This window comes from Erythrolamprus reginae, chromosome 8 (assembly GCF_031021105.1).
Source record: "Erythrolamprus reginae isolate rEryReg1 chromosome 8, rEryReg1.hap1, whole genome shotgun sequence".
NCBI classification, from domain to species: Eukaryota; Metazoa; Chordata; class Lepidosauria; order Squamata; family Dipsadidae; genus Erythrolamprus; species Erythrolamprus reginae.
Genome location: NC_091957.1, coordinates 19,881,493 through 19,897,022, shown reverse-complemented (window position 1 = coordinate 19,897,022; position 15,530 = coordinate 19,881,493). Strand labels below are relative to the sequence as shown.

General features: G+C 43.6%; 1 protein-coding gene across 6 annotated transcripts in view; it reads right to left on the bottom strand.

Annotated features, from left to right (window-relative positions):
* NADK (NAD kinase) overlaps window positions 1-15,530 on the bottom strand; it is a 68,116-nt gene that overhangs the window by 3,600 nt on the left and 48,986 nt on the right. For all 6 annotated transcript variants that reach the window (XR_011559716.1, XR_011559717.1, XM_070759132.1 and 3 more), the window contains 7 exons: window positions 13,078-13,207; window positions 9,320-9,428; window positions 8,032-8,117; window positions 6,388-6,490; window positions 5,168-5,322; window positions 3,999-4,098; window positions 2,716-2,873 (listed from right to left, as the gene is read on the bottom strand). Coding sequence is in view for 4 of the 6 variants with exons in the window: in XM_070759132.1 (XP_070615233.1) it covers window positions 2,716-2,873; window positions 3,999-4,098; window positions 5,168-5,322; window positions 6,388-6,490; window positions 8,032-8,117; window positions 9,320-9,428; window positions 13,078-13,207 (841 nt within the window). In the remaining 2 variants the exon portion in view is untranslated. The remainder of the gene's footprint in view (window positions 1-2,715; window positions 2,874-3,998; window positions 4,099-5,167; window positions 5,323-6,387; window positions 6,491-8,031; window positions 8,118-9,319; window positions 9,429-13,077; window positions 13,208-15,530) is intronic.

The window sequence follows — 15,530 nt, the reverse complement described above, 5'->3', positions numbered from 1 at the left end:
AAGCCTTTGATACGGTTCCACATAAAGAGCTGATAGAAAAATTAGTGAAGATAGGACTTAATCCCTGGATAGTTCAGTGGATTTCAAGCTGGCTGAAGCATAGACATCAGAGAGTTATTGTTAATGGCGAGTATTCTGAGCAGAGACAGGTTACAAGCGGTGTGCTACAAGGGTCTGTTCTGGGTCCTATTCTTTTTAATATGTTTGTGAGTGACATAGGGGAAGGTTTAGTAGGGAAGGTTTGCCTATTTGCCGATGACTCTAAAGTGTGCAATAGGGTTGATATTCCTGGAGGCGTCTGTAATATGATAAATGATTTAGCTTTACTAGATAAATGGTCAAAGCAATGGAAACTGCTGTATAATGTTTCCAAATGTAAAATAATGCACTTGGGGAAAAGGAATCCTCAATCTGAGTATTGCATTGGCAGTTCTGTGTTAGCAAAAACTTCAGAAGAGAAGGATTTAGGGGTAGTGATTTCTGACAGTCTCAAAATGGGTGAGCAGTGTGGTCGGGCGGTAGGAAAGGCAAGTAGGATGCTTGGCTGCATAGCTAGAGGTATAACAAGCAGGAAGAGGGAGATTGTGATCCCCTTATATAGAGCGCTGGTGAGACCACATTTGGAGTACTGTGTTCAGTTCTGGAGACCTCACCTACAAAAAGATATTGACAAAATTGAACGGGTCCAAAGACGGGCTACAAGAATGGTGGAAGGTCTGAAGTATAAAACGTATCAGGAAAGACTTAATGAACTCAATCTGTATAGTCTGGAGGACAGAAGGAAAAGGGGGGACATGATCGAAACATTTAAATATGTTAAAGGGTTAAAGAAGGTTCAGGAGGGAAGTGTTTTTAATAGGAAAGTGAACACAAGAACAAGGGGACACAATCTGAAGTTAGTTGGGGGAATGATCAAAGGCAACATGAGAAAATATTATTTTACTGAAATAGTAGTAGATCCTTGGAACAAACTTCCAGCAGATGTGGTTGGTAAATCCACAGTAACTGAATTTAAACATGTCTGGGATAAACATAGATCCATTGTAAGATAAAATACAGGAAATAGTATAAGGGCAGACTAGATGGACTATGAGGTCTTTTTCTGCCGTCAGTCTTCTATGTTTCTATGTTTACCGCTGTAGTTATTAAGTCGAGGACTACCTGTATCCAGAAATTTCTCGATAGTATGTTATTAGCAATTTAAAAACAAGAAGGGTTGTGTGAGATTCATTAAATCGCGCCAGCAGGGTTCTTTCGGGTGGGGCCAGAGCCAATCATGATTCACCCCTTCAAAACAACAGACAAAAACTGCTGACCATAAGGCTAAGAGATTGCAACCCTTCGGAATAAAGCTGGTAATTGCTTTCCCTGACTTGGCTTTCCTTTTTTTTTTTTTTGCTTTGTGGGACTGAAATACTGTTTAGGACACCCTGTACATCGGCTATAATCTTCCTGTCTGACGGGGGAAGAAATGCCGAAATGGAGGCTGAATAGCAATAGGATTTAAGACTTTACATATCACTTTTACAGGCCTCTCTAAGTGGTATACAGAGTCAGCCCTGTTGCCCCCCCGATAATATGGGTCATCATTTTAATCCGCCCCGGAAGAATGGAAGGCTGACAACCCGGATTGAACTGCTGGCAGTGTGCAGAGTCAGCCTGCAATACTGCATTCTGACCACTGGGAGGGAGGGAGGGGAGGGGAGGGGAGGGGAGGGAGGGAGGGAGGGAGGGAGGGAGGGAGGGAGGGAGGGAGGAAGGAAGGAAGGAAGGAAGGAAGGAAGGAAGGAAGGAAGGAAGGAAGGAAGGAAGGAAGGAAGGAAGGAAGGAAGGAAGGAAGGAAGGAAAGCCTATTGCCCCCAACAATCTGGGTCCTCATTTCACCCACCTCGGAAGGATGGAAGGCTGAGTCAACCTTGAGCCTGGTTACATTCAAACTGCCAAATCGCAGGCAGCCAGCAGACAGCAGAAGGAGCCTGCAGTGCTGCACTCTAACCACTGAGCCATCGTGGCTCCTGTTGCTAATGCTTCCATTGCTTATGTAAAAGATAAATTGTTCACTGGGGTTAGGACTGCAAAATAATCTCCTTCATCTAACCAGCTACAGCCCAAAAGGTAGGTTTAGTCTGAATCAGATCAGCTGTTGGCTCTTTCACAGTTGGTGACTTGTGCGCTTAGTCTTGTGGTTTAATGTGAGAGAGGAAGGCGACTCATTCGTGGTTTAAGGGACTGAAGGCCAAGGCAGCAAATTTACACCTGTAATTAAGCCCGTTATTTTGGTTGTAAGCCATTCAGGATCATTAAGCAGGGGGCCATGCCTCATTTAATGACTTTTTGCAGACATCCATTAAGTGGTTCTCAACCTTTCTAATGCTGCGAACCCTTAATACAGTTCCTCATGTTGTGGTGACCGCCAACCACAAGTCAAGCAACAATTCTCCCAACAGAGCTTGAAGCTGATTGGCAGAAAGGTCAGAGGGACACGCCCACTGTCAATGCCTGATTGGTCAGATTGTAAAAATTATGTTCCAAGGGGCCAGTATAGTCTTTTCCCACCGTCTTAGGCGATCCCCTGTGAAAGAGTCATTCGAACGGGCTCAAAGACAAACCCCAAGGTCCCCTGTGGCTGAGCGCAGAAGTTGGGTCTCCCTGCTCAAACCAGCTTTGCCACAACCGGGTTTCTCTGTTAAAGCAACCAAAACGAAGGCAACCTACCTTCAGGTCCACTCCAGCTGGGACGACGATGGGCCGGAAGGAGAGGGAATGAGGGCAGATGGGGGTGATCATGATGGCGGGCACATTCGGATGGATCATTGAGGCACCCGCAGCGGCCGCGTACGCCGTGCTGCCCGTCGGCGTGGAAACAATGACGCCTAGTGGGAAGAAATGAGCACCGTTTAGCATAAGGACAACGGGGAAGGGCGACTAGTGTGCTGTGGCCAAATCAGAGGGGGGGGGGAGAGACAGCTTCAGCCTCAAGGGAACCTCAGAGCTGCAAGGGGGAAGAGGGGACGTAGCTGACAGAGAGTGTATGTGTGTGCGGGTGGGGGTAGAGATGGGGAGAGAAAGGGCGGGGGAGAGGGGGGAGAGATAGAGAGAGGGAGAAGGAGAGAGATGGGGAGTTAAAGAGAGATGGAGGAGAGGACAGAGAGAGAGACGGGAGGGAGAAAGAGGGGGAGAGAGGGAGATAGAGAGGGGGGAGAGAGAGACAGGGATATAGAGAGGGGAGAGAGGGGGAGAGAGAGAGGGAGGAAGACAAGAAAGGGAAAGAGCGGGGAAAGGGTAGAGAGAGATGGAGAGAAAGGGGGGAGAGAGGTGGGTGGGAGAGAAAGGGAGAGAGCGGGAGATAGAGATAGAGGGTGCAAGAAAGGGGGAGAGGGAGGAGAGAGGGAGAGACCTGGGGAGAGGGGGGAGATAGAGAGGGGGGAGAAAGAAAGGTGGAGAGATGGGGAAGAGAGATAGGGAAGAGAGAGGGAGAGAGGGGGAGATAAGGAGAGAGAGATAGGGAGAAAGAGAGGGGGAGAGAGAGAGATGGAGATGAGAGAGAGAAAGGGAGAGAGAGAGAGAGAGAGAGAGAGAGAGCCAGAGCCTGGGCCGTCCGACAGCCCTCAGATGGAGAGTCCGCATCCCCCAGGTCCGGAGGTGGCTGATGAGGAAGAGGAGGAGGAACAGCTGTGTCCTGTGCCTGATTCACCAATGCACAGAAGGCAGAGGAGGGGGGAGCAGGGGAAATCTATGGGCCAGTCCTTGGGAAGGAAGGGCCACTGCTGCTAGCGAAGCCCCTGGGGATCAAAGGCAGGGGGCAGAGATGAGCAGAGGTGGCCGACAACTACTCATCTCCTGGCCAGACAGACTTGTTAGCCTTGTGATAAAAGAGAATTTTTTTCCGGGGCCGACAGCGCTCCTAATAAGGGAATCTTGGGAGCTCACTTCAGAGGGTTCATCGTGTTTGGGGAACTGGGTCAGAACACAGCGACCCACCAGCCCTGCGGGCTTACCATCGCCTTGCACAGTGGTGATAAGGTGACCATCTAGGAAGACATCCACGTTGGAAAGGTAAGAGGAAGGGCCTCGGTCCACCACCACTTCATTCAAGACCTGAACCAGGAGGAAAAGGATGTTACAAACGAAACACCATCATAAAGATAATAAAAGACAGTGGTACCTCTACTTAAAAACTTAATTCGTTCCGTGACCAGGTTCTTAAGTAGAAACGTTCTTAAGAAGAAGTAATTTTTCCCATAGGAATCAATGTAAAAGCAAATAATGTGTGCAAACCCATTAGGAAAGAAATAAAAGCTCGGAATTTGGGTGGGAGGAGGAGGAAGAAGAGGAGGAGGAGGAGGACAGCCGTTGCCAAGGGAAGAAGGTGAGGTGAGGGGAATCAAAAAAATCCAAAACTTTAAGGCTTTAAAAAAAAAAAAGAGGGACTCTGAGGCAGCGAGGAGGAGCACGCGCCTCCAATACACCCGGTGCGAAGCTGCCATCCATACACTGCACCAGAGAGAGAAACCCAGGGGGAATGGCAGGAAACTGGCTGGGCCTTCGTGCCGCTCTCAAATTTCCTGTGAAATTTTTCTGACTCGGGCTCTTAAGTAGAAAATGGTTCTTGAGAAGAGGCAAAAAAATCTTGAATACCTGGTTCTTATCTAGAAAAGTTCTTAAGTAGAAGTCAAATTGAACAGGTCCAAAGACGGGCTACAAAAATGGAGGAAGGTCTTAAGCATAAAAGACCATGAACTCAATCTGTATAGTTTGGAGGACAGAAAGGAAAGCGGGGACATGATGGAAACATTTAAATACGTTAAGGGGTTAAAGAAGGTTCAGGAGGGAAGTGTTTTTAATAGGAAAGTGAACCCAAGAACAAGGGGGCACAATCTGAAGTGAGTTGGGGGAAAGATCAGAAGCAACGTGAGAAAATATTATTTGACTGAAAGAGTAGTAGATGCTTGGGACAAACTTCCAGCAGACGTGGTTGGTCAATCCACAGGAACTGAATTGAAACATGCCTGGGATAAACATAAATCCATCCTAAGATAAAATACAGGAAATAGTATAAGGGCAGACTAGATGGACCACGAGGTCTTTTTCTGCCGTCAATCTTCTATGTTTCTAGGTACCACTGTAAATGAAATTAAAATAAAAACAGCCCTCCACGGATACTCACCAGATACTGAGTTGCTTGCTTATACATTTCTTTTTCCAGACCCGAAGACACCACGCCGTTTTCCTCGATCCCGTTCTGAATGACGGCTTTCTTCTCCCAGTGTTCCTTAATCACCTTCACCTTCAGCCGGCTTCGGAGAACGAGGGCTGCGTTGCCTGCCAGGAGGAATCAAAGACAAGATGGGATTAAAAGGGCAAGGCTCATTAAGGAAAAGAGTGACCTACGCCGAATAACCAACAAAAACTATCCTGTTTTATGGGATAATCTGTATAGTCTGGAGGACGGAAGGGAAAAGGGGGGACATGATCGAAACATTTAAATATGTTCAAGGGTGAAATAAGTTTCAGGAGGGAAGTGTTTTTAATAGGAAAGTGAACACAAGAACAAGGGGCCACAATCTGAAGTTAGTTGGGGGAAAGATCAGAAGCAACGTGAGAAAATATTATTTGACTGAAAGAGGAGTAGATGCTTGGGACAAACTTCCAGCAGACGTGGTTGGTCAATCCACAGTCATTGAATTTAAACATGCCTGGCAGGATGGAGGAAGGCAGGAAGGCAAGGAAGGAAGAGAAAGAAGGAGGAATGGAGGGAGGAAAGAAAGAGAAAGAAGGACGGACGGAAGGAAGGAAGGAAGGAAGGAAGGAAGGAAGGAAGGAAGGAAGGAAGGAAGGAAGGAAGGAAGGAAGGAAGGAAGGAAGGAGCCACAGTAACCGAATTTAAACATGCCTGGGATAAACAGATATCCATCCTAAGATAAAATACAGGAAATAGTATAAAGGCAGACTAGATGGACCAGGAGGTCTTTTTCTGCCGTCAATCTTCTGTGTTTCTATGTTTCTATAACAGAGCCAGAACCTGCTTCCAATCTAAGCCAATTCGGAAGAACGGGTTTAATTCAAGACTGTCGCTCGGCTACATCAGCTTTACTGAAACGGCAAAAACTACCTCTGGGGCTTCAAACAAAATGATTTGGACTTTTCTGCTGCAGGGTGTGGTGTATCACCACGCCCATCATGTAGTCTTGAAAGGAGATCTCTCTGGGATTTTGAAAGCACACTCACAAAATGGCTGTCGTAGATGGAATTTGTTTCCCTTCTTTCTCTTTTTTCCTTTCATTTTCCTTCTGTCTTTCTCTTTCTTTCTCTTCTGTTTTCCTCTTTCTTTTTAGCAATAGCATTTAGACTTATATACTGATTTTGCAGCCCTCTCTAACAACTTACCTTCTATGACCTGGGTGACTTGAGACTGAAAGTTCTCAAAATTGAAGGGGGTGAGGAAGCCCAGGGACCCCAAATGGAAAGCCATGACTGGCGGAACGCTCCTCTGTTGGCAGAGACAAAAAAGCAAACAAACAGAGGGGTGTGTGAATGTTAAAGCAAAGGAGGAAACAGCATTGCTTTAGCATTTTTGTCCTCGTTCCTTAACATTGGATTATTTTGCATTGATGGGGAATAAGCGCAAAATCCAGAGCAAATGGATATTGGTTATTACCTATAAAGCCCTACATGGCTCAGGTCCAAATTATTTACGGGACCATCTCCTGCCATATACCTCCCAGAGACCTATAAGAGCCCACAGAGTTGGCCTCCTCCGGACCCCGTCGACGAAGCAATGCATGCTGGCAGGACCATGGGGGAGGGCCTTCTCTGTGGCTGCCCCGGATCTATGGAATCAATTCCCCCCTGATGTCCGTACTTCTCCCACCCTATTGGCCTTCCCTAAGGCCATGAAGACCTGGCTTTGCCAACAGGTCTGGGGGCCATGAACCAACCACGATGGCCAAATTGTATGCATGTTGGGTTAGTTTGTTATGTTTATTAGGGTTTTTAATTAATGGTTTTATAACTTAGTTTTATATTTGACTTCTTTTTATTCTTCTATTTTATATTGTTGTAAGCTGCCCTGAGTCCTTCGGGATTGGGCGGCATAGAAGTCAAATTAATAAATAATAATAAATAATAAATACACACTAACTGCTAAGTTTGCAAAGCCATCTGCAGAAAGCACTTGTCCTTAAGACATGTTTCTGAGCTATCTACTGTTGCTTTGGTGGTTATTTTTGTACCATTCCCCCTTTTTTTAAAAAAATATTTTTTTTAAAGAATTTGTAAACCACCCAGAGTCACTGGGAGACAGACTATGCTGGAATTAAATAATAATAATAATAATAATAATAATAATAATAATAATAATAATAATAATAATAATATAACAACAACAACAATAATAATAATAATAATGGCTGTTTGCTCTTCTATTGCATATTTAAGACAGCTGTGCTGACCTTGTGTTTGTTCTACAATGTTTTTGTGTGTTTTATTTAATCTGGAATCTTTTTTTTCTCAAGGTCTCGATAGAATAAATATGTGGTTCTTTACTTTTTAAAAATAACAAAAAATGGGTATTTGAGCTCATAAGGTAGTGGTTCTTAACCTTAATACAGTTCCTCATGTTGTGGGGATCCCCAACCATAAGTCTAGTGCCAATTCTCCCAACAGAGCTTGAAGCTGATTGGCAGGAAGGTCAGAGGGACGCCCCCACTGTAAACGCCCGATTGGTTGGATTGTAAAATAGGTTCCAAGGCACCAGAATAGAAGCTTTATTTCCTAACGCCATAGGAAATTTGACTTTTCCCATGGTCTTGTGAGACTCCCGTGAAATGGTCGTTTGACCTCCAAAGGGATCCGGACCCCCAAGTTGAGAATCACTGTTGCTGAGGTGGAAAGGGGATATATCGAATGTGAGCTCATAATAAACCTGAGAGGGGCGGAAATGTCAAAAAAAGATATCAGAACACACAACTGTGGATAACGCAAGTGGTCCAATCTTTGTAAAGAAATGGGAGTTGGGAGATGTGAACTTACCGGAAATAGCGATGAAGCGTACAGTAACGTCCCATCTCCACCCAAGCAGATGATAAAGTCTATCTGATCGGAGATGTCGTCATAATCTACTCAGAAAAAGGGGAAAAAATTTAACATTTCAAGATCTTTGATTCTTCATCTCCAATTACCGTATTTTTCGGTATATAAGATGCACTTCCCCCACTGCCCAAAGTGGGAAATGTCTGTGTGGCTTATAGTGCGAGTTGTCAAAGCCCTGCCCAGACTCTGCCTCCCAGCAATTTTTCTCCTTGCAGCAAACAACGTAGTAAGTTTCAGCGCAGCCGGATTTAGCACAAGCAGCTGATTGGCAGTTGGATCTGCCTCCCGGAATACCGCCTATCAGCTGTTCCGGGCTGCAGGGATCGCAGACTCTCCGCGCACCATTTTCGGCCTTCGTGCGTCCCGTTTTCAGCCCATTGCAGACGGCGGAAATAGACAGCGGTGGTGGAACAGACCGAAAACAGGATGTGTGGAGGCCGAAAATGGGATGCGTGGAGGCTGAAAATTGGGTGTGCAGAGGCTGCAAATGGGGTGTGTGGATGCCAAAAACGGGCTGTGTGGAGGCTGAAAATGGGATGCGTGAAGGCTGAAACGGGCTGTGTGGAGGCTGAAAACGGGATACGTGAAGACCAAAAATGAGATGCAAGGAAGCCGAAAATGGGATGCATGAAGGCCAAAAACAGGGTGTGTGGAGACCAAAAACGGGGTGCATGGAGGCTGAAAACGGGGTGCATGAAGGCTGAAAATGGGCTGTGGGGAGGCTGAAAACGGGATACGTGAAGGCCGAAAATGAGATGCACAGAAGCTGAAAACGGGATGCGTGAAGGCCGAAAACGGGATGCATGAAGGTCGAAAACGGGGTGCGCGGAGGCCAAAAACAGGGTGCATGGAGGCTGAAAACGGGGTGCGTGAAGGCCAAAAATGGGGGGTGTGGAGGCTGAAAACAAGATGCGTGGAGGCTGAAAACAGGCTGTGTGGAGGCTGAAAACGGGATGCATGAAGGCCGAAAATGAGATGCACAGAAGCCAAAAACGGGATGCATGAAGGCCGAAAACAGGATGCGTGGAGGCTGAAAACGGGATGTGCAAAGTTTCATTGAAATTGAAGGTGGTCAAGTGGGGAAGATTTTGAAAAAGAATGACCCAAGTAGCTTTTGAGAGGCCCGTCGTAAACAACCGGTCTTAAGCTAGGGACCACCCCTAGTATCCCTACTATGGGGCAAGAGGTGTCCCAGTCCTTTTGATCCAATCTGCAAGTTCGTAAATACCTTCACTGAATGTGCAAAACCGCTTCTTCACGGACCCAAAACTCTCGTCGTTCATGATGGCTGGATCTTCTAAGATTTTCTTCTCTACATAAACCAGCATGTTGTTCACCTGGAAAGGTAGAAAGTGGCATTGACATCAACAAGTCAACAACAACAACAAAACTCTCAGGGATCCTCAATAGTTCCACCAAATCAGATCAATCGAAGAATTGCTAGCTGTGTTCACACAGCCGGCCAAGTTTTGTTTCAATGCTGGTTAAATCAAGCCGGCCAAAGAGCTGAAGAAGCTTCCTGGAGGAGAAGCGAAACATCTTCAAACCAGAAAGTCCAGCTGCCTCTTGAAAAAGCAGCAACCACAACCTGGATGACGGAAAATCTCCATAGACAACAAGCCAGTCGAAAAGAACTATGTGGAATTCTTTGGGAGTTAAACAGCCAAGATATACATACAATGTTCCCTCGATTTTTGCGGGTCCGAACTTCGCGAAAAGTCTATACCACAGTTTTTCAAAAAATATTAATTAAAAAATACTTAGTGGGGGTTTTTTCTATACCACGGTTTTTCCTGCCCGATGACATATGTCATCGCCAAACTTTTGTCCGCCTTTAATAATTTTTTTTAAAATAAACTTTAATAAATAAACATGGTGAGTAATAATCTAAATGGTTGCTAAGGGAATGGGAAATTGTAATTTAGGGGTTTAAAGTGTTACGGGAAGGCTTGTGATACTTTTCATAGCCAAAAATAGTGTAATTATTTTCGCATCTCTACTTCGCGGAAATTTGACTTTCGCGGACAGTCTTGGAACACATCCCCCGCGCAAGTCAAGGGAACACTGTATACACACACACACACAAACACAAGGACAGTTCCCCCCCCAAACGCCATCACTCCGCTAAACAAATAATTCCCTCAACACTGCACTATTACTAGTTTTTTCTCATCGTTCCTATCACCCACCCCCTCCCACTTATGACTGTAACTTGTTGCTTCTATCCTTAAGATTTTTATTAATATTGTTCCTGATTGCTTATTTGTACCCTATGACAATCATTAAGTGTTTTTTTACCTCATGATACTTAACAAACGTCTCTTTTCTTTGATGTACGCTGAGAGCACGTGCACCAAAGACAAATTCCTTGTGTGTCCAATCATATTTGGTCAATAAAGAATTCTATAAAGAATTCTATCTGCTAAACGAATGAATCTAGAAAATGAGATTTTTTCAATTTATTAATGACAGGATATGTAGGGCAGTGTTTCCCAACCTTGGCAACTTGAAGACATTTGGACTTCAACTCCCAGAATTCCCCAGCTGGCTGGGGAATTCTGGGAGTTGAAGTCCAAATGTCTTCAAGTTGCCAAGGTTGGGAAACACTGATGTAGGGCATGTGTTTTAAACAAGGTTGCACAAACAACCTGAGTGGTTCATCCACATTAAGGTTCAAACTTTATTGGCCGCCATTTTGGGTGACAAAGGAACTTTTGTGCTTTTGTAAGTTAATTGTTTTCTTGGTTGGGAGACTGGGGAATTGAAAAAAAATACTCAAGATCTATAGAGATTCTCAGTCATCCAGGTCATAGTCACCCCAAAGATGCTTTTTTATTATTATTTATTATTTGCATTTATATGATACTAACTCCAAAAAGGACTCAGAGGGGCGAACATTAATCATAAATACAACAGCAATAAAAATATAGCGATAAAATCAACAATGCCATAAAAACAATATTATTAAAAAACCATACATACATAATTTAATCCCTTTCAAACGGCAACGAGGCTTTCTGGGTTGTTGTTTTTTTCTTTGAAGGCATTTTGTTTCTCCAGAACCAAAGCTTGTTCGGTTCTGAAGAAATTGCCAGGATGAGAAGTGGCGATTTTTCAAGAAAAAAACCCCCCAATTACTTTTGAAGGAATACATGATGATTTAATTTTAATTTATTAAAGACACAGATGATGAAATAAGGATTGGTGGCAGCAATGGATAAGGAGTTAGAACAGAGATGAAAGGATTAAATTAGATATTGAGTTAAGATATTTATGTTTTATTATAGATAGAAAAAAGGAAATATAAGGGATTAGATTTTATAATACAGTGTTCCCTCAATTTTCGCGGGTTCGAACTTTGCGAAAAGTCTATACCACGGTTTTTCAAAAATATTAATAAAAAATACTTTGCGGTTTCCCCCCCTATACCACGGTTTTTCCCGCCCAATGACATCATATGTCATCACCAAACTTTCATCCACCTTTAATAAATATTTTTTTAATAAACTTTAATAAAGAAACATGGTGATTAATAATCTAAATGGTTGCTAAGGGAATGGGAAATTGCAATTTAGGGGTTTAAAGTGTTAAGGGAAGGCTTGTAATACTTTTCATAACCAAAAATAGTGTACAGTATTTACTTCCGCATCTCTACTTCGCGGAAATTCAACTTTCGTGGGCAGTCTAAGAACGCATCCCCCGCGAAAATTGAGGGAACACTGTACAGTATTACTATTTGTAGATGAAATATGTCTCATGTGTAGTTAATTTCAATTAATTTAGCAAAGAAGAGGATAAAAAGTATATATTAAAAGCATTATTAGCATTTTTTAATCTCTCAATGTTTAATGTATCAAAGAAATATAATTTATTATTTTAGGCACGGATTCTGTGTTTTTTTTACTGCTCAAGTTGTTTTTAGTGTATGTTGGAGAAAAAATAAAGAAAATTTTATATCCCCCTTTCCAAAAAAAGGAAAAAACCCAAGGAAGTCCAGATATCACTTGAAAAAGCCCACCCACAGTCGACGTGTCACTTTTCAGTCGAGATTTATGTTTGAAGACTGGGGAAAGGATTAAATCGTGTTAAGTCGCCCAGTTCACCTTTTTAAGACATTGCTCAATACATTTGTTAAGCCGATCCCTGCTGTCCTTAAATTAGCAACACAGTCGCTAAGCGAATCTGGCTTCACCAGTCACTTTGGCATTTGAGAAGAAAATTGTGTCAATGGTCATAAATACGAATCAGGTGCCAAGCATTTGAATGTAAGTCGATGCAGGCATTGTGACTTTGAACAATCACTAAGCGAACTGTTGTTAAGTCGAGGACAACCTATACAGTGGTACCTCTACTTACAAACTTAATTCGTTCCGTGACCAGGTTCTTAAGTAGAAAAGTTTGTAAGAAGAAACAATCTTTCCCATAGGAATCAATGTAAAAGCAAATAATGTGTGCAATTGGGGAAACCACAGGGAGGATGGAGGCCCTGTTTCCTCCCAGGAGATTTCTACAGAGGCCCTATGGAGGCTTCTCCCCGCCTTTTCCAGCCCAGTTTCCTCCCAGGAGATTCCTAGAGGCCCATGGAGGCTCCTCACTGCCTTTTCCGGCTCTGTTTCCCCCCAGGAGATTCCTAGAGAGGCCCCACGGAGGCTTCTCCCTGCCTTTTCCTGCCCTGTTTCCTCCCAGGAGACTCCTAGAGAGGCCCCACGGAGGCTTCTCCCTGCCTTTTCCGGTTACAGTTTCGGAGGCTCAGGTTGGTAAGTGGAAAACGGTTCTTGAGAAGAGGCAAAAAAACCCTTGAACACCCGGTTCTTATCTAGAAAAGTTCGTAAGTAGAGGTGTTTGTAGGTAGAGATACCACTGCACTTCTAACATTGATCTTTTTTTTTCTTTTTTACATCGCAGTGACCAAAACTAAACAATGTTCTGTTTATTCAAGAGAGAGAGAGAGAGAGAAAGGGTGGAACAGAACGAAGTCCAGCTCACCTCGGTCAGATAAATGCAGAGATCTTTGAAGGGCTGCAGAAGGCTGGCGTCTCGGATCTTTTTGATCACAAGGACACTTTTCGGAGGTTTGTTCCATGTCAACCGCTGGCTTGCCGGATCCTGAATGTGCCTGTGGGAAGAGAAGACCAGGAGGCTCAAATTGTTGCAAAAAAAATAAATTAATTTTTTAAAAAAACAGTGGGATTTTAAAAACACACACACACAAAATATAGTTTCCCCTTTGCCTGGAGCTTTTCCTCTGGCACCGGAAATCGAATTTTCCAAGGATGGATTGAAATGTGAATTTCCCTAGGCTAGATTTTTTTGAACGCAGGGGGAGGGAAGCAGCTTTTAAAGGGGCTCTTGAACAGCTGAGTTGGGTTTTTTTTAAAAAAAGAAAAACAAGCCAGAATACAACCACGTGTCCCTTTGGGGCTTTAAAAAAAAAATCCATGTTTTATATAACGAGATTGTCATTCGTGCAAACATGCACACGCTTGGCTTTCATTTAGGAAATTTCCCAGCATTCGACCTTGTTTCAGAGCGACTGAAAGCAAATAATTCAGAAAGTTAAGGCTTTCAAATGCTGAAGTTTATTAAGTGGGAGATTTTGAAATAATTTGCTCAAGAACCTGTGTCTAATGGATCCCCCACCCACCCTCCCCATCTGTCCGCAGGGCTTTTCCTGATCCAAGGGAGACTGGAACCTTAAACCCTGGAGGCAAGGTACATTTTAGAGAAAAAAGCAAGCTGTTTTTGCCAAAGAATAACAGAGTTGGAAGGGACTTTGGAGGTCCTATAGTCCAACCCCCTGGTCAGGTTGGAAGCCCCATACAATTTCAGGCAAATTAGTGTCTAATCTCTTTGTAAAAACGTCCAGTTTTTAAGTTGGAGAACTTAAAACTTCTGTAGGCAAATTGTCCCACTGGTTAATTATTCGAATTATAGAGAAATTTCTCTTTAGTTCCAGGTTGCTTCTCTCCTTGTTTAGTTTCCACCCATTGCTTCTTGTTCTATCCTCAGGTGCTTTGGAGAATAGGTTGACTCCTTCTTCTTTGTGGCAACCCATGAGATACTGGAAGGCTGCTATCGTGTCTCCCCTGGTCCTTCTTTTCATTAAACCAGACACACCCAGTTCCTGCAACCGTTCTTCATAGGTTTTAGCCTCCCATCCCCTAATCATCTTTGTTGCTTTTCTCTGCACTTTTTCTAGAGTCTCAACATCCTTTTTACATCGCAGCAACCAAAACTGAATGCAGGATTCCAAGTGTGGCCTCACCAAGGCCTTATAAAGTGGCATTAACACTTCACGTGATCTTGATTCTATCCCTCTGTTGATGCAGCCTAGAACTATGTTGGCTTTTTTGGCAGCTGCTGCACACGGCTGGCTCCTATTTAAATAGTTGTCCACTAGGACTCCAAGATCCCTCTCGCAGTTACTACTATTTAGCTAGATACCACCTGTACTATTATATATGCATTTTCTTGCCTAGATAAGAACATAAGAACATAAAAAGAGCCCTGCTGAATCAGGCCAAAGCCCATCAAGTCCAGCATTCTGTGTCCCACAGTGGCCCACCACTTGTCCATGGGGATCTTGAGCAGAAAGAGAAGGCAAGACCCTCCCTTTCCCTTGACCCCCAACAAATGGTACTCAAGGGAACCCTGCCTGCCTCAACCAGCATAGAGGCGGCTCATGGACATCTGCCTATGATACACTTGGTATCCATGAATCTGTCTAATCCTGCCTTGAAGCTATCAAGGCTGACAGCTGTCACCATCTCTTCTGGAAGGGAATCCCATCAACCAACGACCCTCTGGGTGAAGAAATATTTCCCTTGATTTGTCCTCCCTTTCTTACCTATGAGCTTTAGGGAGTGCCCCCTTGTCCTAGTATTGTGTGATAGAGAAAATATTTTTTCTCTATCCACCTTTTCTATCCCATGCATGATTCTATACACTTCGATCAAATCACCCCTGATGTAGAACCTTACTTTTTTCACCACTGAATTTCCTTTTGTTAGTTAGATAAGGCCCCGTATTCAAGTCTGCAAAGCGGCCCTTTGGCAAAAAAACCCCAATAATAAAATCCCATGAGTTACAAACTGCAAAAATATAGAAACATAGAAGACTGACGGCAGCAGAAGACCTCATGATCCATCTAGTCTGCCCTTATACTATTTTCTGTATTTTATCTTAGGATGGATATATGTTTATCCCAGGCATGTTTAAATTCAGTTACTGTGGCTTTATCTACCACGTCTACTGGAAGTTTGTTCCAAAGACCTACTACTCTTTCAGTAAAATAATATTTTCTCATGTTGCTTTTGATCTTTCCCCCAACTAACTTCAGATTGTGTCCCCTTGTTCTTGTGTTCACTTTCCTATTAAAAACACTTCTCTCCTGAACCTTATTTAACCCTTTAACATATTTAAATGTTTCGATCATGTCC